The 23,837-nt window shown below is 38.0% G+C and overlaps 1 protein-coding gene across 2 annotated transcripts; it reads left to right on the plus strand.

Annotated features, from left to right (window-relative positions):
- The first annotated feature begins 1,434 nt into the window (after positions 1–1,434).
- DBR1 (debranching RNA lariats 1) lies at positions 1,435–16,122 on the plus strand. Of its 2 annotated transcripts, XM_022582580.2 has the most exons (8): positions 1,436–1,785; positions 2,411–2,535; positions 4,342–4,422; positions 6,590–6,675; positions 8,195–8,419; positions 11,220–11,300; positions 11,552–11,697; positions 12,181–16,122. In XM_022582580.2, exons 1-8 carry the CDS (start codon positions 1,589–1,591, stop codon positions 12,872–12,874), a joined length of 1,635 nt encoding a protein of 544 aa, XP_022438288.1. In that variant the 5' UTR covers positions 1,436–1,588; the 3' UTR covers positions 12,875–16,122. The 2 variants fall into 2 exon arrangements, with proteins under 2 accessions (XP_089767234.1, XP_022438288.1); XM_089911108.1 differs by lacking the exon at positions 4,342–4,422 and having other exon boundaries at positions 1,435–1,785.
- Positions 16,123–23,837: the final 7,715 nt, after the last annotated feature.

Here is a 23,837-nt window from a genome sequence, read left to right on the forward strand (position 1 = left end):
GCACAAGGGAGTCTTTTGGAATGCTAGAAATGTTTTATATCTTGATATGGGTGATTACATATGGAGAAATTAATCAAAATGTGCACTTAAGATTTGATTTGTTCATGGCACTTTAAGTTAATTAAAATTAACAATTTTTCAATCGAGAAAAAAAGATCCAGAAAAAGATAATTCCTGTAGATTGAAAATCAAGTGGAAGAAGTTAAATTTTTTTTTTAGAAGTTAAATTTAACAATGTCAAAAAAAGTTATCTGTTCTTTATATATTTCAAAACATTTAATACAGAAGGGAAAATAAAACAGTAAAAACTAATAGGAAATATTAGATTTCCATCTTTTTCTACCCTCTTGATTGATTTAGATATCATGAAAAGTGTATCTTCCTTGTAAATTTGAAAGAAATCACCTGTAAATCACTCATAAATGTCTTTCAATGGATTTATGTCTTTGACTTTCCCAGTCTTTTTTTTTTTTGTTTAACATCTTAGTATAGTAGTATAATTGCTTTACAATGGTGTGTTAGTTTCTGCTGTATAACAAAGTGAATCAGCTATACATAAACATATATCCCCATATCTCCACCCTCTTGCGTGCCCCTCCCACCCTCCCTAACCCACCCCTCTAGGTGGTCACAAAGCACGGAGCTGATCTCCCTGTGCTATGTGGCTGCTTCCCACTAGCCATCTATTTTACATTTGGTAGTGTATATATCCCAGTGTCTTCTTATTGTCATTGTTTTGTTTACATCTTCTGCTTCATTTTGAATTAACTTTGGTGTCTTTATTCCTAGAAATTGTTTATCTAGTTTTTTTTTAATGAGCAGAGATGGTTTTATTATTCTCCGTATTATCTTGATTATTTTCTTGATTAAATCTGCCAGAAGGGTTTTATTTGTTTGCTTGTTTCTGCCTTGGCCACTAATTCTTCAATTGTCAGTCTGGTCCTTTTCCCTCCTGGATGTTTTCGAGATATTCATCTGCTTTCATTGAGCTTGCAGTCTAGTTACACAAACAACCATTTGGTAGGGAAATGAAGAGTCCCTGGCCCCTTTAAAAAAAAAAAACTGATAATTTTAGAAACTCTTCGAGGAGATAATTTCAAAATCCTCAGTGAGTTTTTACGTTTTATTTTAAATTTATTTTTATTTCGGGTGTCTTAAAAAATCGTTTGTTTAATCGTTTCTAATCACTTTCAGGCAATTACCTTTGCCGTGAGGAGTTCATCCTAAGTTTGATTTTATCAAACTACACTATTTCCGGGAATTTTTGTTTGTTCGTCTTACTATTCTGGTTTTGATTTTTAGCACCTGTCAGGCTGCTCGGACTTCAAGAACCACCTGCCAAAACAGGCAAAGTACGAGACGATTTAAAAGCTCCCTGGAATCCGTGTTGGTCATTCCCTTCCCGACCTCTCTCTCGCGAGATTTGGAAACCGGAAGTGAATTATATTGCTGGAGTCTCAATTGCAAGAGGCGGCGTCTCAGTTAAGGTTGGCGGGATCTGAGCGATCTGTCGGGTCTTCGTTGTCCGGCCTGGGCTGGCTCTGGTTTAGGCGGTTGCGGGCAGCGCTCCCTGCCTCGGGCCGGCAGCATGCGGGTGGCTGTGGCCGGCTGCTGCCACGGCGAGCTGGACAAGATCTATGAGACGCTGGCGCTGGCGGAGCGGCGCGGCCCGGGACCGATAGACCTTCTGCTATGCTGCGGCGACTTCCAGGCTGTGCGCAACGAGGCCGACCTGCGCTGCATGGCCGTGCCGCCCAAGTACCGCCACATGCAGACCTTCTACAGGTGAGGGGCGTGGCTTGGGCCCGGGCCCCCGCGGTGCGACGTGTGACTAGCCAGCGGTGGGGGCTGAGAACCCGGGCTGAGTTGGAATCCTGTCTGCCACTGACCAGCTGTCTCTCTTAGTTCCCGTCTTTGTTTACGCTGTGTGTCTAGGAACTGGCGCTTAGTAAATGTCACTTTTCTTCTTTCCATTCATCTGTTTTGTTTCGGAAGGGATCGCAGCTTGAGGGGAAAATCTGGAGGAAGAAACTGACAGGTTAATCTACTTTATGCTTAATAGGACTCTGGGACTACTTCATTTATTGATCTAGGAGTTTTTATTGGACGCTTGCTATGTGCTAGTCCTCATTCTAGAAACTAAGGTTGTTGCAGTGAACTGACAAAAGTTTTTGACCTCATTGAATATACGTTGGCTTGAACCCAAGGTGGCGGCCCTGAATCATTCTTAAGGACAAGGATTGACAATTCGTTTAGAAAGGGCTTAACTTTTTATGATGAGCTCAAGTTTTTTTTACTTCGGACCTTATTTTGCTTTTCTGCTATGCCTAATAGTACAGGCATGCCTAATTGCTTTTCTGTATGTCTCGTTTCTGCTATGCCAATTGACAACTTTACTCTTATGTTCTAGGTATTACTCTGGAGAGAAGAAGGCCCCAGTTCTCACAATTTTCATCGGGGGTAACCATGAAGCCTCAAATCATTTGCAAGAGTTACCCTATGGTGGCTGGGTAGCACCAAACATTTATTATTTAGGTATGTGTTCGTGGGTAATTTCTTGGTCTGATGGCATGGAAGAGCCTGTCAGGATTTGTTTATCAGTTGATCAGCATCTTGAAATGTATCGTGTTTTGGGAATGTCTCTTGATTGAATAATCATGAAAATTTAATTAAAATAGTTAATTTAAGTAGGTAATCATGAAAATATGTCCATGCATCATCTAGTGCTTTAAGCAATACTTAATATAACTGCAAAGAGCTTCTGTATGATTTACAATCCCTTAATTTTTTTCTTACTCTTCTTATTAAATTTAAAAAAATGAACTTTTTATAATGGAAATATTTAAACATACACAAAAGTAGAGAATAGTATAATGAATCTCTGTACCTATTAAACAGCTTTAACAACAATTATTGTTCTGCCATCCTTCTTTCAACCCACTCCCCGCCTAAACTCTTTTGTGGGAGGAGGTGACCCGAGTATTTTATCTATTTATTTTTTAGTATTTTATTTATTTATTTATTTGGCTGCGTCAGGTCTTTAGTTGTCGCACGTGGGATCTTCCTTGCGGTGGGCAGGCTTCTCTCTAGTTGTGGCGCCTGGGCGCTCTGGAGCTCCAGAGTGCGCTGGCTCAGTAGTTGCGGCATGCGGGCTCTAGGGGCTTAGGGGCGTGTGGGATCTTAGTTCCCTGACCAGGGCTCAATCCCATGTCCCCTGCATTGGAAGGTGGATTCTTAACCACTGGACCACCAGGGAAGTCCCAACTGGAGTATTTTAAAGCAAACCTCAGCCATCGGATTATTTCACCTGTAAATACTTTAGCATGTGTTTTAAGTGATGAGGATTTAAAACAATACCACAACTACAGTACCATGATTATACCTATTATCTGTCATTATCTGTTGCCTAGTTCATGTTCAGATTTCCCTGATTATCACAAAGATGTCTGTTTTACAGTTGACTTGTTCAAGTAGGATCCACACAAGGTCCACACTTTCATTTGATTGTCATGATTCTGAAGTCTCTTAGACTATAACTGCCCCTTTTCGCACTCTCTTCTCCCCCAACCCCCATGCTGTTTATTTGTTGAAGAATGTGGGAAATTTATCTGGCAGAATTTCCCACATTCTGGGTTTAGCTGATTGGATTTCCTTGGGTTGTTTAACATGTTCCTTTTATCCTCTGCATTGCTTATAATCTGCATTTAGATTTATAGACCTGATTAGGTTCAGGTTCAGTTTTAGTCCTTTTAAACTATACAGTCCTTTCATCTCTTTATTTAAATGTTTATAGGTGTTTCTAGTGATGACATTATAACTTCAGAAATTTAATTTCTCTCTGTCATTACTGATGGATCATCTTTTGACAACTGTAGTATTGTGAAAAGGTGAAATTGTCTGAAGATGATCAATCAAATGAAATAGAGAAACTGCAGGTGTCTATGTTCTATAAGTCAAAGGTATACGTTATATATACCTTATATATAACATATAAATCCATCATAGGACATTTTCCCCTATTTCCCCTGCCCCATCCCCATATTCCTTTAGGTACCAAATTTCTGTATGTCTGTTTCCCTCTTCACACTCCCTGTCTCATTTGTTCCTTCTTTTCTGCTCAGTCTCTTGCCTCCGTAGTCTGTCTCCCTACTCTACGTTATATATTGTTGGCATATTTTCCTATGTAAAAGAGTTACCTCATCATGACACTTAATTTTCAAATAATTTTAAGACTGCATGTTATTCTAGGCCTCTAAACTGTTTGTTCAGTTAGTAAAGATTGCTTTAAAAAAAAAGATTGCTTTTGCCTACAGTAATTTTATTTAACTTGTAATTTTTCAGGCTTGGCAGGTGTAGTAAAATACCGAGGTGTAAGGATTGGTGGAATCTCTGGTATCTTTAAATCTCATGACTATCGAAAAGGTATTGTTATGTGTTTTTTTTTGTTTTTTTTTTTACATTTTATTACATTCTTTTTTTTAATTGGAGTACAGTTGATTTACAATGTGGTGTTAATTTCAGGTATACAGCAAAGTGAGTATTGTTATTCTGAGAATTGTTTTTAAACTTAGAACTTCCATGCCCCATAGTAACTTAAGCATAATATACAGTTTGACTTTTTCATTGGATTTCTCCTATGAACTGATTAATTTATTCTTAAATTTATATTATAAAATATTTTATAAATATGAAAAAATAGAGAACACTAGAACGTATTATCTGTGTATACACCATCTAGTTTTATTTGGTATTTTGCCACTTTTAGTTTTGATTTTTAAGAAATAAAAGAGTACAGATACAATCGAAGTTCACTGTTTATCTGCCCTCAGTCCCGTCTCTCTCCTTTTATTCCTCCCTTACCTCACCAGGCAGTCACTATTCTGAATTTGGTGTTTATCATTCACTTGATTATTCTATATCATTACCATATCAGTAACAGCTTTAAACAGTGTATTATATAGAATGTTTTAAACTTCATATAAGTGTATCATTTTACATGTATCTTTCTGCAACTTGCTTTGTTTAATATGTTTTTGAAATCCATGTTGATACATGTAACTCTGTCATTTAAATTTGTGAATAGTATTCCATTGTATAAATATACCACACTGTATCTGAATGAATTATACCTTGATTTTAAAGTTAAAGGAATAGCTTGGATCCACATTGATTTTAAAATTTCATGAATTAAGTTGACAGCTAAAACTTACATCCTCAGTGTAACTGTTAAATCACAAGTCTGTTCCTTGCTGCCCCGTTCCCCATGATTCTGAACTATTGTGATGGGTCTACAAAAATAGGCCATCTTCTACATGGCAGATGTGGGCACAAATTGGAACCACTCTTTGGAGGAAAATTAGTAACATCTGTGGAAATTATAGAAGTATTCTTACTCAGGAGTTCTACTTCCAGGAATTTATCTACAGATATATTCCACAAGTGCAAAATGATATAAACAAATGTATTTCAGCCTTGTTTGTAATAGCAAAAGATAGGAACTAGTTAAATGTGTCATGATATAACTATACAGTGCAATGCTATGAAGTCAAAAAGAAGGAAAAAAGAAGCAGCTCTATGTGTGATAATATGAAAAGAACTCCAAAATAAAGTGAAAAAAACAAGGCACAGAACGTGTATAAATTATACTGCCACTTGTATTAAAAAAAAGGGAGGATAAAGAAATATGTATATTATATGCATAGATGACATCCCTGGAATAAAATACTGAAACCTGATTAACACTGGTTCCCTGTAGGTAGGGTTACTGATGGATGGGGGAAGGAATAGGAGAACCCTGTCTGCTTGTTTTAGCAGCTTGATTGACATAAAATTTATGTACCATTGTAAGTACACAATTCACTGATTTTAGTAGATTGTAGAGTTATGCAGCCTTTAGCACCATCTGGATTTAGAACATCTCTATCATGCCTAAAAGTTTTGTGCCAAACTTAATCCCTGCTCCCACGCCAGCCCTAGGTACCCACTAGGGTCTACCCTCCAGGAGGAATACTTTTTACCCTATGCCTTTCTTTTTTTTCTTTAATTTATTTTATTGAAGTATAGTTGATTTACAATATTGTGTTAATTTCTGCTGTACAGCAAAGTGATTCAGTTACACATATATATACATTCTTTTTCATATTCTTCTCTATTATGGTTTATCACAGGATATTGAATATAATTCTCTGCGCCATACAGTAGGACCTTGTTGTTTATCCATTCTGTATGTAATAATTTGCATCTGCTAACCCCAAACTCCCAATCCATCCTTCCCTCACCCCCGCTCCCCCTTACCCTATACCTTTCTGATGGTATCTTTTCAATCTTAAACTATGTGACTAAACAATGTATTCCAAAATTAAATATAATTTAATTTAAAAAATCATAAGCCTCCCACTTATTTAGATTTATAGCTGGTGATCAGTTATTAGAAAATACCAGCATTTTGAGAACAGTATTTTTTTAATAAAATTTTCAAGAACCAAAAGCACTGATGACAAGCATCAGTTTTGGAGAAGTGTATGTATGTATTTATACTTGCAGTATTTAAGGGAGTTGAATATAGCTTATTTCTCTTCTTCAATTTAAGGTCATTTTGAGTGCCCCCCCTATAATGCAGCTACAATAAGGAGTATCTATCATGTGAGAAATATTGAAGTCTACAAATTAAAACAGGTATGTAAAAAGTACATTACGGCAGACTTGAAAAAATGGTAAAGTAATTCTCTACCAGAATGTATTTTGATCTGCTACTTCCAAGAAGAGCTCAATTCGGTATTTCCACAATTTGGGTCTTGAGTTGTTTTTAGGAGGTTCACAGATGAACATTTTTTAGATTTTAATGGCTATACATTTATTTTAGTGATTAATAATAAAATAAAATATTTGATCCATGACTTCAGCTACTATTCCTTAGAGTAAGGCTGAAGAATATATATTGGAATAAAGTGATACTTGAAAGAAAGTGTTAAATATTTTATTTTAAATAATGATATGAAATAGAAAATAATAGTGAAGATGATATGGGAAAATTGTGAAGGTGATAACTGAAACACTGGCTCAACTGGAGAGTAAATGAAACTAGGTTTTTGTTTGTGAACCCATTAAATGTCTGACACCGGGCTAAGCAGCTTTCATCCGTGATAGTTCATATAACTGTCACTCAAATTCTGTCGTGCAGCGTGTCCAACTTTGTCACACTAAGGGAGAGAGGCCAAAGGCTCAGATAGATAAAGTAACCTGCCCGGACTTCCCACACAGTTAAGAGCCTGCCAGAGCCCCCAGGCTGGTAGAGCCTGCCAGACTGAACTCAGGCCCTTCCCATCATAAATACAGCCTCAACTGGAACATAAAGATGTTTACAGGTATGCCCCATTCATAACAGTTACTTACCTGGAATCCTTTTTCCCTTTACTCATCTAAATCCTACTGGTCCTTGGAGACCCAGCTTAGATTTCACTTCCCAACCAGTGTTCTAGTTTAAAGTCCTCACCCTTCTCTGAATTTTTGTAGCACTTATTGCCCATACCAGCTTTTCAGTGGTTAATCATATCTATCTTACCTTTTGTATTTTCTTGAACACTTACTTAAATTATTTTAATTTAGTTGTCCAAGTATTTGCTTTGGATTACTTGACAGTATGGAGTATATTTTGTGTTCTCCCCAAGAAGACACCAGCTACCTTAAATACCTCTAATATAATTTTTGTAGTAAACAGAGAGGTTTTTTTGGTGTTTACTATGAGAGTCCATCAGAAAAAAAAAAAAGGTTTACTGTAGGTTAGGTTTACTGTATCATTTACATTACAAGTCTCATGAAATCTGGACATTGATCTTAAAACAGTAGTTTCTTTACTAAAAGGGAAAAGAACAGTGCATGTTGTAGATTTTAGAAACCCAGTGCTAAAGACCTTAGCTGATTGGCAATCTATCAAAGTGTGTCGCTATTGAACTGCCTTGCCACGGAAGATAAAGGTGATTTGTCAGGCAGAGAGAAAGGTGTTTCTCTTTGCCTCGATGAGTGAGTAGCTCAGTATTTCTGTGACTTCCTTAAATAAAGTGTTCTTAGAATGAATTACACAGAAATCTACAGATCTCCGTGGGTAAATGGTTGTGTGGCGGTGGAGAGAAGGGAGGGGATTGCTTTTGGTTAATCTGTTTTTAAGAGCTTTCTTTCTTTTCTTTGTCTGTTAAAGCTGAAGCAGCCTATGGACATATTCTTATCTCATGATTGGCCGAGAAGTATATATCATTATGGAAATAAGAAGCAACTTCTTAAGACTAAATCTTTTTTCCGACAAGAAGTGGAAAATAACACATTAGGAAGTCCCGCTGCCTCAGAACTTTTAGAGCACTTAAAACCTACTTACTGGTTTTCTGCACACCTTCATGTGAAGTTTGCAGCCTTGATGCAGCATCAGGTAGAAAACAAAATGCTTATTCTTTGATTTAACAAGCAGTTATTGAACATCTACGGGCTAGGCCCTATGGGCATAGTTGGAAAGTTAGAGAAAGAGATCAAAGATAACTTTCCTTTTGTGAATAACTCAGTATCCAGTGGGGAGAAGGGACAAGCAAGCAATTATAAAATAGTGTAATAAGTTTGTGACAAAAAGTGCTTAGGATACTGTGGGAACACCTAAGCCAGGCCATGGTGAGATGGGGATGTGGACAGAGAGATGAAGGGATAGAGAAGGTTTTCTAAAGGAGTTGATGGTGCCAGGAAGAAGCAGATTATCAGGGTAATCTAGGCCCAGGGACCGATGTGTGCACAGGCTGGAAGGTCTGAGAGCGTGGTGCCTTTGGGGAAGTGTAGCTGGTCCCTGGGGCTGAGGCACAGGGAGAGATGAAGCTGGAGCGAGATCATAGCTGCCTTCTGGGATATGCTCTGGAGTTTGGGTTTTAACCAGGAGGTAATGGGGAAGGTTGGGGGTCATGAAGTCAGAGTTTCATTTCAGAAGGATTAGATTGGCAGCAGTTTTGTGTGTGGATTGGAGTAATGTTAAATGGGAGGCAGAGGAGGCAAAAGATGAGGTTCTAACCTGAGGCAAAGAGGGAACACAGAGAATGAAGCAGGTTCCAGAGAGATTTTGGAAGCAGAATCATCAGGATTTAGTGACAGAGGGAGGAGTGAATCTAGAATGACTCCTAGAGTTTTCCTTTGGTAATTGCATGGGGATGGTGCTTGATGCAAAGTAGAAAATAAATACCTACTTAGAGTTAGGCTTTAATGGAACTATGCAGTTCTTCCTTTCACCTCTGATTCTGGTTGAATTCTGACTTTCCCATAAAGTATCCCATAGGAAATACGTTTAGAAAATGCTGGGTTAACAAAGTTCGGGATTTCTTCCCAGAGGCTTCTGTAGAATTTCTGAGAGTCCAGTGTGCTAATGGGCATTACCTTTCTCTGAGATGGTGGGTGGGTTGTGCAGCGCTTCCTGAACTTACCTGACCAAACCCTTTTCTGCGGTAGAGGTACACTTTGGTGATGCTCTTCGCACACGGTCTGGAAGATTCTGTCTAAAAACATTCCTGTGGGCCCTCTCTGTTGTGGGCTTATTCTTACTCCCCAGCTTCACTGGGAGAAGAAGGCGAGGTTACTCTTGCATTTTCCTTTGGGCTGTTGCCAGCGTGATTATCCTCTTCTCACGTCCAAGTCTTCTGTTTCTGTCAGTCACCTTTCCCACATCTGTGTTACTCTCCTCTGTCTCTTGGGGCTCATGATGCTCTTGGATTGCTGAAGCACCTAATTTGCTACTTTTCCCTGATTCTGTCTTCTGTTGTCAACCTTGGGGACTTGTGTCTCTGAATTAATATGTTTGATCCCTTTTTGTTGCTCCTCAACTGCCTCTGACTTCACCGGTATTCTGTCTGAGCCCTTTTACTAACACCAAAGGTCATCTTTCCTCAGAACTGCCCTGCTGCCAGGATCTGCCCGTGATCTCTGTGCATCCCACCTCTCAGTCCCTCCCCACCACTGAATTGAAACCTGGTCCTCAGCAGGGTGTCCCATCACTTGCTTCCTTGTCTTTCTTTCTCCATGTGCCTTGCTGTTTTTTTTGTTTGTTTGTTTTGTTTTGTTTTGTTTTGTTTTGCGGTACGCGGGCCTCTCACTGCTGTGGCCTCTCCCGTTGCGGAGCACAGGCTCCGGACGCGCAGGCTCAGCGGCCATGGCTCACGGGCCCAGCCGCTCCGCGGCATATGGGATCTTCCCGGACCGGGGCACGAACCCGCGTCCCCTGCATCGGCAGGCGGACTCTCAACCACTGCGCCACCAGGGAAGCCCTGCCTTGCTGTTTTTAGTGAGTCACTTTTTACTTCTTCCAGTGTGACCTTCATGTTTGTGATCCTCCCATGTTTCTTTCTGCTGGTTCACTTTTTAAAAAAGAACTTTATTGGAGTATAATTTCCATATCAAAAAATTCACCTGTTTTAAGTGTAGAATTCAGTGATTTTTAGTAAATTTCCAGAGTTGTGCAAACATCATATAATCCAGTTCTAGAACATTGCCATCACCCCAAAAGATCCTTTGTGCCTCTTTGCTGTCAGTCTTTGTTCTGTCAACATTCAGCCCCAGGCAACCACTAATCTGTCTTGTCTCTATGGATTTGCCTTTTCTGAACATTTTATATAAGTGGAATCACAAAATACATAGTCTTTGGTAACTGGTTTCTTTCCTTTACTTGCTTTTGAGGCTCATTCTTGTTGTCGCATGTGTCAGTGTTTCTTTCATTTTTATTGGTGAATAGTATTTCATCCTATGGAGTATATATATATATATATCTGCTTTGGTGTTGTATCTAAGAATCTTTGCCTAACCCAGGGTTACAAAGATTTTCTCCTATGAATTCTTTTACGAGTTGTATAGTTTTAGCTCTGCCAAATTACTTTTAAGCTCTTCTGTTGTCTGATCTTTAACCTTTGTGTTATATGCTTTGGTTTATGTGTGTTATTTGCTTTGATTTAACATTATCATTACCACCATTTCTTTCTGCTTTGACTATTGTAAGGAAATTGAAGCCCAAGCCCAGAGAGTGTAAGTGCCTTGCTTGTCATTGCACAAGGGGGTATAGAGCTAACTTGTTTTGGAAAAGTAACCATTGTTCCTTTGACACACAACTTAGGGGATTGGGTAATGAAGATTATTTCCATCCTTTTCAATGTCTGAATTGCTTGTGATGTTTTAACATTCTTTCTTAAATCATGGTTCATATTGTCTAGGCCAAGGATAAAGGACAGTCAGCCAAAGCAACCAGATTTCTAGCCCTGGACAAATGCTTACCACACAGAGACTTTCTTCAGGTAAAAAGAAAATGAAATAACTGCAATATAGTTTTACTCTTCCAGTGATTCAAAAAAAATTGTCTCCTTGCAGAAATTATTGGTGCTGTTTGTAATTTATGTGTTCTGAGATTTCTTTGGGAATGTTTAAGTTACATTCATGTTTTTAAGCTACTAAATTAAATTCCTTTCAAACTTTACTGTTATATTGACATTCTTAGAATATTAAAAATAGATATGTACTTCTTAAAATCACCAATTTCTTCTTGTAGGTAATAGAAATAGAACACGACCCCAGTGCTCCTGATTACTTGGAGTATGATACTGAATGGCTCGCCATTCTCAGGGCTACTAATGATCTTATTAATGTGAGTGAGCGCCTATGGAATATGCCTGAAAATAATGGCCTGCATACGAGGTGAGTCTGACCTTATTTAGGATTTTCCCTCTCCATTGTATGCACAGTTTTTGTCCCCTCCACCTTATTATTTTTTTAAATCAAGGGAGTTATTGCTACAATTCAGAGTTTATTGACTGGTATGAAAATTGCAAGTTTTCCGTCCGAGAGATCCAAGAAAATAGACTGCTGAGCACCAACCCAAATAAGTGTGTAAGTGCATCAAACTATAAGCGCACAAGTGCATGAAACTTTAAGACCGTGGAGATTTGGTTCACACATTAAAATAATTTGTACTTGTTTTAGGGAGTGAGTTAAGGACAGCTTTTTCTAAGAATTGTTTTAATCTCAAAATGGTCCTTTGCTAAGTTAACTATAATTTTATGAAGTGGAATTCTGAAATGTGGTTTATTTTTTAATGCACCTGCCGTCCATAGTTAGATCTCATCATTTGTTGTCCAAGGCTGATAAAATATAAAAAGCTATTGTTTTGGACTTTTCTAGGTGGGATTACAGTGCAACAAAAGAAGCTATGAACGAAGTATTGGAAAAATTGAATCATGACCTCAAAGTTCCATGTAACTTTAGTGTAACGGCTGCTTGTTATGACCCTAGCAAGCCACAGACACAAATGCAGTTGGTTCATAGGATCAATCCTCAGACTACTGAATTTTGTGCCCAACTTGGCATCACTGATATTAACATCAGGCTTCAGAAGGCCAAGGAAGAACAGCACTTGTGTGGTGACTATGAAGAGCAGGATGACGTGCAGAGTAATGACTCTGGAGAAGACCCTAGTGAGTATAACACAGACACATCTGCCCTGTCCTCTATTAATCCAGACGAGATAATGTTAGATGAAGAAGAGGAATATGATGATAGTATTGTAAGCGCACACAGTGACGTGAATACACCATCTGTAGAACCATCTCCTGATCAAGCTTCTGACTTTTCTGCAAGCTTCTCTGACATCAGGATCTTGCCAGGTTCCATGACTGTATCTTCCGATGATACATCCGGTTCCCCAGTTGGCAAGGAGGGGAATCGCGGTGACCCTGTGGAGTTGGGGGATGGAAAGGACTTAACCAAGGTGCCGTTGAAGAGGCTGAGTGATGAACATGAACCTGAACAAAGAAAGAAAATCAAGAGGAGGAATCAAGCCATCTATGCTGCAGTGGATAACGATGATACAGCCTAAGACAATTTACTTGTTTTAGTGTTATATGTAGATATGTGATTTTTGAGAGTATATTTTTAGAGCTGGATCTTTGACTCAAGACTTAACTTTGTAATAATGAAGTTACATAAATTTTAGTTAGGTATCGACTTTATTAGGCCTTTGTATGTTTCAGATAAAAAAAATATTAAAATTTCATATATTTACTTGATTGAGTACCCCTTTTTCTGAGAACATATATTATTCACTTTCAGTTTTTTCAGCAAGCACTTACTGAACACCTACTTTGTACCAGGCACTCTTCCATAAGATGGCACTACAAAGATGAGTAAGACAGGGGTTTTTACCTTCATAGAGTTACTATCACTGTAAATATTTTGGTGTATAAAATATGGCATATTTTGTTTTACAGTTAAGTCATTATTGTATATATACTTATATATGCTCCCTTTTCATTTATTATAAATATTTTCTCTGGTCAGCTCTTAATGTCTATCGAATATAATTGAAGCTGAAGAGGGTAGATAAGATTTCAGGAAATAAGTACTAAACATTGGCAAACATAAAATCTTATACTTAGTTGATGAGATTAATATAACCCTGCTGACTTTTACATATTATATTTTAGCTTTAGCTTTAATTTTAATGTGACTATACAGGTCATTTGGGGCACAGTTGAGCTTAGTATTAATTACTAGCAGGGAATAAAATAGATAACCAACAGGGACCTAGTGTACAGCACAGGGAACTATACTCAGTATTTTGTAATAACCTATAAGGGAAAAGAATTTTCCTAGTAGAGATGGAAAGTGAAAGTAATTTCTGTAGAAGGAATAGTGTTATCGAGGGACTACTGGTTCAGATGGTTTCAGGAGGAACTACCAAACCTTTTAAAGGTAACCACTAATATTATGCAAAGTGTTCCAAAATATAGAAAATGAAGGAAAGTTCAGTTTCTTTTCATGACGCTAATATAACATTGATACCTAAATCTGACAAAGATTGTGCAAAGAAACCACAAACCAATCTCACATATGAATATTGAGTCCCAATTGAAGTCCTAAATAAAATATTAGCAAACAGAATCTATAGCACATTTTAAGATACAGCATGACTGATACAAAGATAGTTCAATATTAGGAAGTCTGTTCATATAATTCACCCAGTAATAGATCTAAGGACAAACAATGCAACACCCATTTCTGATTTTTTTTGAAAAGTAAAATCTAGCATCTTGTTTAAAAGGGAAATACTATAAGCATTCCCATCAAAGGAAAGTAAGAGCAAAATCAAGGAACAAGATACCCACTACCTCCTTTATACTTTAATATTGGTGAAAACAATGAGGGGAATCAGAATTGTAAAGGCAGAAGCATCTCTATACAGATGACCTGAATGTTTCGTTGGAAAACACCAGAATATTAAAACTAAAACTAAGGTACCACTAAAGTAATATGTAAATAAAGTAATACAGCAAAGTAATGATATGAACTGAATATACAAATCAATAGTTTTCACATACACAATTACTAGTGAGTGGCATGATATAAGCAAAACAACAAAAATACTTAATGAGAAGTGCATAAAACCTGTAATGAAAACCTTAAAATGCACCCGAAAAATGCAAAAGTAAACTTGAGCTAATAGAAAATCATCTCTTATTCCTGGATAGATAAACTCAACATTTTAAAGATGCCAATTCTCAAGTTAACATATAAATTTAACATCCTAATCAGAATATCAACACATGTTTTTTGTTTGTCTTTCTGGAGCTAGACAAGTTGATTTTAATGCTTGTGGATAAATAAGTTAGAACAGACAGGAAAATCCCCTGCAAAGAGTAATGGACATATGCTGGGCATAACAGCTATTAAAATGTAATACAAAGCCTCTACAGTAATTAAAACAACATAGTACTTGTTCATTAGAGGACAGGCCAATGGAACAGAAAGACAAGAAATAGGCCCAAACATATATAGGAGTTTAGTATAGTATTTAAGTGACATCTCAAATCACTGAGGAAAAAGATGACATTTTAAATAAATAGGATTGGGCCTTGGGAAAGAAACTTTTTTTTATATACCAAAATTAACTCCAAATAAATCAGAGATATACATGTGAAGAACGAAACCATATAAATACCACATGAAAACATGGGTAAATTTCCTTTTAATCTGGAACTGAGGAAAGCCTTTGTAACTGTATCTCAGAATCCAGACACAGTAAAAGACTGACACATTTTTTTGTTTTTTGTTTTTTTGCAGTACGCGGGCCACTCACTGTTGTGGCCTCTCCCGTTGTGCAGCACAGCCTCTGGACGCGCAGGCTCAGCGGCCATGGCTCACGGGCCTAGCCGCTCTGCGGCATGTGGGATCTTCCCGGACCGGGGCACGAACCCGTGTCCCCTGCGTCGGCAGGTGGACTCTCAACCACTGCGCCACCAGGGAAGCCCAAGGCTGACACATTTTGACTATATGCAAAAATAGATAACTTTTGCACGGCAAACAAAACAAAACACCATAAACAATATTAAAAGATAAATGACAAACTGGAAGAATGTATTTGCAACTCATATCACAGACTCATCCTTCCAAAATATAAAGAACTCTTTATATAGACTCAGTAATTAAACTTGTAGGAATAGGTCCTAAAGATACATCTCCAAAATAAAAGAAAGCATAAACACAAGAGTATTCATTGTAGCATTATTTGTAATAACGAACCATTGGAAACAGTCTAAACGTTCACCAGAAGACTGGTTGAACAAATACCCGGTGGAGTAACACACAGCTTTAAAAAAGAATGTGGGTGGGTGGGGGGGCTTCCCTGGTGGCGCAGTGGTTGAGAGTCCGCCTGCTGATGCAGGGGACACGGGTTCGTGCCCCGGTCCGGGAAGATGCCACATGCCGCGGAGCGGCTAGGCCCGCGAGCCATGGCCGCTGAGCCTGCCTGTCCGGAGCCTGTGCTCTGCAACGGGAGAGGCCACAACAGTGAGAGGCCCATGTACCGCAAAAAAAAAAAAAAAAAAAGAATGTGGGACAAAAAACATGTACATAAATGTTTATAGCAGCACTATTCTTGACAGCCAGATAGTAGAGGTAACCCAAATGTCCATTCAACTGATGAATGAATACATAAAATATATACCCACACAACAGAATATTATTCAGCAATAAAAAGGAATGAAGTACATATGCTACAACATGGATGAAACTTGAAAACATTATGCTAGGTGAAAGAAGCCAGATACAAAAAAAAAAAAAAGAAAACACATGTTGATTGATTTCCATTTATACGAAATGTCCCAGTTAGACAAATCCATAGAAACAGAAAGTAGATTATTGGTTGCCCAGGGCTGGGGGAAGGGAATGGGGGGTAATGAAGAATGACTGCTAATGGATATGTGATTTTTTTGGGGGGTGACAAAAATGTTCCCAAATTAGATTATGGTGATGGTTACACAACTCTGTGAATGTACTGTAAATATGAAAACCATTGAATTGTACACTAAAAAAAATGGGAGATTCTCATGAACTGATACAGAGTGAGTTTTAGGTTATACTAAGTTAAATCAAGGTAGAGAGCAGTGTATATTTTCTGTGTGAGAAGGAAATTTCCTTGCTTTGCTTTTTTTCTTTTAGTTTTGACTTTGTAAAACATCTACATGTTTCAAAAGTCAAAACTTTTGAAAAACTGAAGTATAGTTGATTTACAATATTGTTAGTTTCAGGTGTACGGCAAACTGATTCATATATATATATATGTATACATACATATATATATCTTCAGATTATTTTCCATTATAGGTTATTACAAGATATTGAATATAGTTCCCCGTGCTTTACAGTAAATCCTTGTTGTTTATCTATTTTATATATAGTAGTATGTATCTGTTAATCCCATATTCCTAATTTATCCCTCACCATCCCCTCTTTCCCCTTTGGTAACCATAAATTTGTTTTCTATGTCTGTGAGTCTGCTTCCGTTTTGTAAATAAATTCATTTGTATTATTTTTTAGATTTCACATATAAGTAATATATAATGTTTGTCTTTCTCTGTCTGACTTACTTCACTTAGTGTGATATTCTCTGGGTCTGTGTTACTGCAAATGACAATATTTCATTTTTTATGGCTGACTAATATTCCACTATATATATACCACATCTTTTTTATCCATTCATCTGTTGATGGACACTTAGGTTGTTTCTGTGTCTTGGGTATTGTAAATAGTGGTCCTATGAACATTGGGGTGCATGTATCTTTTTGAATTGCCGTTTTTGTCTTTTATGGATATATGCCCAGGAGTGGGATTGCTGGATCATATGGTAGCTCTATTTTTAGTTTTTTAAGGAACTTCCATACTATTTTCCATAGTGGCTGCACCAATTTACATTCCTACCAACAGTGCAAGAGGTTTCCCTTTCTTCACACCCTCTCCAGCATTTATTATTTGTAGACTTTTTTTTTTTTTTTTTTTTTTTTTTGCGGTACACGGGCCTCTCACTGTTGTGGCCTCTCCCGTCGCGGAGCACAGGCTCCGGACGCGCAGGCTCAGCGGCCATGGCTCACGGGCCCAGCCGCTCTGCGGCATGTGGGATCTTCCCAGCCTGGGGCACTAACCCGTGTCCCCTGCATCGGCAGGCGGACTCTCAACCACTGCGCCACCGGGGAAGCCCTATTTGTAGACTTTTAAATGATGGCAATTCTAACTAGTGTGAGGGGGTACTTCATTGTAGTTGTCAAAACTATATTTAAAAGGTATACTCGGGGTGCCGGGGTTGGATGAACTGGCAGATTGGGATTGACATATATACACTACTGATACTATGTATAAAATAGATAACTAATAAGAACCTACTGTATAGCACAGGGAACTCTACTCAAGGCTCTGTGGTGACCTAAATGAGAAGGAAATCCAAAAGAGAGGGGATAGATGTATACATATAGCTGATTCACTTTGCTGTACAGTAGAAACTAACACAGTATTATAAAGCAACTATACTCCAATAAAAATTTTTAAAAAAGGTATACTCGGAGATGTCTTCCCCATTCTGAACCCCTTCATCCTGTTACTCCCTTCCCAACTCTTCGCATTAGTTTCTAGTTTATCCTACTGTCTGAAATGGTGATGTCACAGGTGGACCTTTAAAGGTCATTGATTTTTGGCCTGCAAGCATTAATTCCCCTTTCTGGTAGTGGCACCACACATTATTTCTTTGGGAATCACCATTACTGCACTGGTGTCCTGCCCTAGCCTGTCCAAAGGCAGTCATGTGACTCAAGTTATAACAGTTGGATGCTCCCTCCTTGGAATATGGGTATTGATCAGAGAGAGAAAAAGATGAAAATGGTTGTTCCAGTGGCAGTACCCAGGCAAAACTCTACAGAAGTTTCTACTATCTATTCTACACCCTCAGAATTGCTCTTTTTTTAACCTAGTGTTTCAGCATTCCTTTCATCTTCTAATCCCAGCTCCCTATTGGATCTCCTTCCACTAAATTCCCCTCGGTTTAATTTAGCCAGCATGAGTTTTGGTGCTTGCAACCCAAATACCCTGACTGATACATATGCTCCTGGATGTTAATGGGCTTGTAATTAGGATAGGGGAAGAAAAAGCAAAATAAGAAAAGTATGGCCCTCATCTATTGTTTTTTTTTATCAGCTTAGGCCAGATATTTATTCATTCACTCAAGAAATATTTATTGAGATAAATATGTCCCAGTCACTATACCAGGGATACAATGGTGAGAAAAACCAGTTATAATTCCAGCCTTCATGGAGCTTAAAGTACAATGAGGGAATTTAATATTAATAAAATAATCACATCAAAAATTGTGAAATTCCAACTATGGCAGTGTGCCAAGTGACAGGAACATAGTACTACAAGAGCAAATCAAATGGGATATCTGAGCCGCAGGTATTGTTTAATACAATACCTACTGGAGGTCTTGGTTCAAGCTATAAAATAAGAAGGGTTGTACTCCCTGGGGAATATAGCCAATATTTTGTAATGGCTGTAAATGTAAAGTAACCTTTAAAAATTGTATAAAAAGAAAAAAGAGGGCTTCCCTGGTGTTGCAGTGGTTAAGAATCCACCTGCCAATGCAGGCGACACGGGTTCGAGCCCTGGTCCGGGAAGATCCCACATGCCATGGAGCAACTAAGGCCGTGTGCCACAATTACTGAGCCTGCGCTCTATAGCCCGCAAGCCACAACTACTGAGCCCAAGTGCTGCACCTACTGAAGCCTGCTTGTCTAGAGCCCGTGCTCCACAACAAGAGAAGCCACCGCAACGAAGACCCAACACAGCCAAAAATAAATAAATAAATTTAAAAGAAAGAGAAAAAGGCTTTGCCCTAAGCAAATGAGTGTATATTTATGCTATAAGCAGAAATAAAATAACAGCTGTATCTCTAAAAAAAAGAAAAGAAAATAGATACAAAGGTTGGAAAGGAAACATTATTTTCAGATCATCTATATCTAGATCATCTATATAGGAAGAAAAAAAGTAAAATAAAAAGATTCATACAAATAAACAAGGTCAACAAAAGTTTACCAGATTCAAAGAAAACTTTAAAAATCATAGCATTTTTTTTTTCTATAACAGCAATCATCAGTAAGCAAGAGTGACAGACACAGCAACAAGAAAAATGAAAACATTTCTGGAAAATAATTTATCAAAAATGCACAAGTCTTCAGTAGAGAAAAACTGAAAACTGTATTAAAGGAAATAATTTAATATTTAACTAAATGAGGAAATGGTCTAGGATTCTGGTTGATAGCTTAACATTGCAAAGGTGTCAGTTCTTGCCAAATCAACAACTACCAATTACTCCAAACCACCTGGGAGAAAATATCGACTCCATCCTGGGAATTTAACAAATCTGGTAAGTTAAATTTTAGTATAAATTATAGTAGTGAAATTATAAAGAAGATTCAAAATCAGTTCCTAAAAGTGTATAAAAGAATGGTAACAAGAAAGAATGCTGTGAATTATTGATGTGACCACTATCTTTAGTTTTAATGTATAAAATGTGGAAAGGAAATGTTAGAGAAGAATATCAAAGGATTCCAAAGCATTTCAGTTGCTTTCCTTTGTCCATTTTGGACTTCTCCATGTATTGACTTATTGAATCCAAGATAGGAAGTTCCTGACGATTGCCTGAATTCTTCATTAGTAATTTTATCAAACTTCTCAACTCTCATCATAAGTCTGTGCTCATCAGTCGCTGTTGGGATACTCAATTGTTTTTATTCAAACTTTGTTGTTTTTTTTTTTGAATTGCTTATATATTCACATAGTATTGAATTCCAATAGTACAAGTAGCATACGATGAAAAATCTCTTCCTGTCTCTGTTTCCTAGTCACTCAGTTGCTTTCCCTAGAGTCAATCAATAGTTGAATTTCTTTTTCTACTCTGTTTTGAGAATGATAGTGGCAATCCACGCATTTTCTTATTTATTTATTTATTTTTTTGCGGTACGCGGGCCTCTCACTGCCGTGGCCTCCGCCGCGGAGCACAGGCCCTGGACGCGCAGGCCCAGCGGCCATGGCTCACGGGCCCAGCCGCTCCGCGCCACGCGGGATCCCCCCGGACCAGGGCACGAACCCGCGTCCCCCGCACCGGCAGGTGGACTCCCAACCACTGCGCCACCAGGCAAGCCCGCATTTTCTTCTTTACCGTGCTTTTTCTCACTTAAAATATATATCTTGGAGGTGACTGCATGTCTATATGTAAGTCTTCCTTATTTTTTATGGAAGCATATTATTCCATTGTATGGATGTATCTAAGTTTATTAAATCAGTCCCTTCTGATGGACATTAGGTTTTTCACAATCCTTTGAAAATAAACACAATGCAAATGAAAATATATGTCATTTCATTCATGTGCAACTAGATCTCTAGGATAAATTCCTGGTAATAGAATCACTGGACACAGGGTATATTAGTTCATAATTTCAATAAGTATAGCTTAACTGTTCTCTGATGAGGCTATACAGATTTGTGCTTCCAGCAATGTGTGAAAATGATTGTTTCTCCACACCTTTTCCAACACCTTATTTTATTAAACTTTATAGGCATTGAGAGATAAAATATAGTATCTCAGGGCAGCTTTTAATTATCTTATGGGTAAGAATGTCTTCATATATATTGAAATCTATTTATATTTCTTTTACTGTAGACTTCCTGGTCATTGCTTTTCCCTAATTTTCTACTGGGTTGAAGTTTAATTTCTTACTTATTTATAAGGTTTTTATGTAACAGGCAATTTATAACTTCACTATTTGATTGTCTCTGACTTACTATTAAGGAGTCTGTAATCATGGGGTCTTTAGGTCTTTTTTTTTAAAAATAAATTTATTTATTTTTAATTTGTTTTTGGTTGCGTTGGGTCTTCGTTGCTGCACACGGGCTTTCTCTAGTTGCAGCAAGCAGGGGCTACTTCGTTGCGGTGCACGGGTTTCTCATTGCAGTGGCTTCTCCTGTTGCGGAGCACAGGCTCTAGGCATGTGGGCTTCAGTAGTTGTGGCACGTGGGCTCAGTAGTTGTGTCTCGCAGGTTCTAAAGCGCAGGCTCAGTAGTTGTGGTGCACGGGCTTAGTTGCTCCATGGCATGTGGGATCTTCCCGGACCAGGGCTTGAACCCGTGTGCCTTGCATTGGCAGGCGGATTCTTAACCACTGCACCACCAGGGAAGCCCCTTTAGGTCATTTTAATAAAATAAAATTATAAAATCAAATAAAACACAGAATCAGAATACTAAACAAGACAAATGTATAGTTACTGAATTATTGTTAGGTGAACACCCTTATAACTATATTCCAGGTCACCCAGATGACTAGAACTTTGCCATTTACCCCAGAAGTCCCTCCATGGCTCCACTCTGATCTCAATATCCTCCCTTCTTCCAAAAGTATCAATTATCCTGTCTTTATAGTAATCACTTTCTTGTGTTTCTTTGTAGTTTTTCACCTGTGGGCAATCCTACATACTGTAGTTGAGTCTTGTCCATTCAAAAAATTGTTATGTCTTTAAGGGGCTTTTAATCTTCAGGATTTCACTTCATTTTTTCTTTTCTTTACACTTTTTCAGATGGAGATTCAAGGACTTTTGGTGTCTGGAATCCCACAGTCTGGATTTTGCTTTTGGTGCAGTTCAACATGCTCCTCTATCCTCTGTTTTTCCTGCAGATTGGCAGCTGGAGCCATATGCTTTATCAGACTTAGGTCAAATTCCTTGGAAAAGACCGTAGGTGGTGCTGTGTTCCTTCATCAGCAGGCGCACAATGTCTGCTCTTCATTCTTTTTGTGATATTAGCAGCATTTGATGCCCAATGTCTAGATCCAATAACTTATTGGGAGTTGAAAAATAGTGATATTCTAATTCAGTAATGTTTTTTTATTAGTTGGAATACCTTTTATAACAATGCTATTTTTATAGCCAGTAAACAATAGTGCAATTGTGTATGGGAAATATAGGATAAATGTTTGATTCTTTCTCTTACAAGTCTTCAGATAGTGACTTGAATCCCTATCACAGTCCAAAACTGGTCAATCAGTTTTAAAAACCAATGGACTAAAACATATTAAATGAGTTTCAATCAGTTGCACTTATGCCTTAGAAAGCAAAGAGTGTCCCATTTTTGTTAGTAGAAACCCCTACTACTGAATCATTTTGACATGACTCTTTCCTTGCTATCTGGTGTGAAAATATATTCCAGACTCGTCTTGTACCTTTTTTCTGCCTCAGGCATGAAATGAATCATTTCCCCCCAAAAGCCCTTGTTTCTTTTAGTGAGACAATGTATCTCAAGACCATAATCTGGGTACAAAGATTGTTAATTATAATTGGATTGGTCATTGTTTCTAGGCCTCTTCAATGGACAGAGCTAGGAAAAGGGCACACACATACACACACATGACAAAACACCTCATGCATTCACACTGACACTTCCAATCTAAATTCAGGATTGCAGGATGTTTCCCTTAACCTCGTGAATGTAGTTTTTTGTTTTTTCTGTTATTGTGTTGACTATATCGTGCCACTCCCTTCTGGCCTATAAAGTTTCTGCTGAAAAGTCAGCTGATAGCCTTACTGGAGTTCACATGTATGTAAGTAGTTGCTTTTCTCTTGCTGCTTTTAATATTCTTTTTCTTTAATTTTGAAGTTTTATCATAATGTGTAGACTCCTTTGTGTTCATCTTGCTTGGGACTCTTTGTGATTCTTAGACCTGGATGTCTGTTTTCTTTCCTAGGTTAGGGATGTTTCAGTTATTATTTCTTCAAATACTTTCTCTGCCCCTTTCTCTCTCTTCTCCTTCTTGGACTCCTATAATGCAAATGTTAGTATGCTTTATGTTGGTCCCAGAGGCCTCTTAAAACTATCCTAATTTAAACAAAAATTCTTTTTCTTTCTTCTGTTCTGCTTGGGTGATTTCCACTACTCCGTCTTCCAGTTCACTGATCCGTTCCTTTTTATCATCTAATCTAGTGTCAATTCCTTGTGGTATGTTTTTAATTTCACTTATTGTATTCTTCAGCTCTATTTCGTTCTTCTTTATATTTTTTAACTCTTTGTTAAACGTTTCACTGTGTTCATCCATTCCTCTCCCATGTCTGTTTAGCCTCTTTATGTTCATTACCTTCAACTCTTTATTGGTTAGATTGCTTATCTCCAGTTTGCTTAGTTCTTCCTCTGGGGTTTTGTTTTGTTCCTTCATTTGTAACATATTCTTCTATTTCCTCAGAGGAATATGTCAAAATGTCTCCTAATTTTACCTAATTTTCTGTGTATTGCCTAATACTTCTTTGTATTAGATAGGTTGGTTATGTTTACTGATCTTGGAGAAGTGGTCTTATGTAGGGGACGTCCTTTGGGACCCAGCAGCAGCACATTCCCCTCTGGTCACCAGAGCTATATGCTCTGGGGGTGCCAGCTATGTGGGCTGCATGAGCCCTTCTGTTGTGATGGGGCTGACTAAT

This window comes from Delphinapterus leucas, chromosome 4 (genome assembly GCF_059928025.1).
Source record: "Delphinapterus leucas isolate spDelLeu-1000000601 "Yukka" chromosome 4, BTC_Dleu_Yukka2, whole genome shotgun sequence".
Lineage (NCBI taxonomy): Eukaryota > Metazoa > Chordata > Mammalia > Artiodactyla > Monodontidae > Delphinapterus > Delphinapterus leucas.

Bases quoted from the DNA above. Each gene is read 5' to 3' on its own strand.
- DBR1 (XM_022582580.2), top strand. From the start codon at position 1,589: ATGCGGGTGGCTGTGGCCGGCTGCTGCCACGGCGAGCTGGACAAGATC. The intron at 6,676-8,194 runs GTATGTAAAAAG...TGTCTGTTAAAG, and splicing joins AAGTCTACAAATTAAAACAG to CTGAAGCAGCCTATGGACAT. The intron at 11,698-12,180 runs GTGAGTCTGACC...GGACTTTTCTAG, and splicing joins AATAATGGCCTGCATACGAG to GTGGGATTACAGTGCAACAA.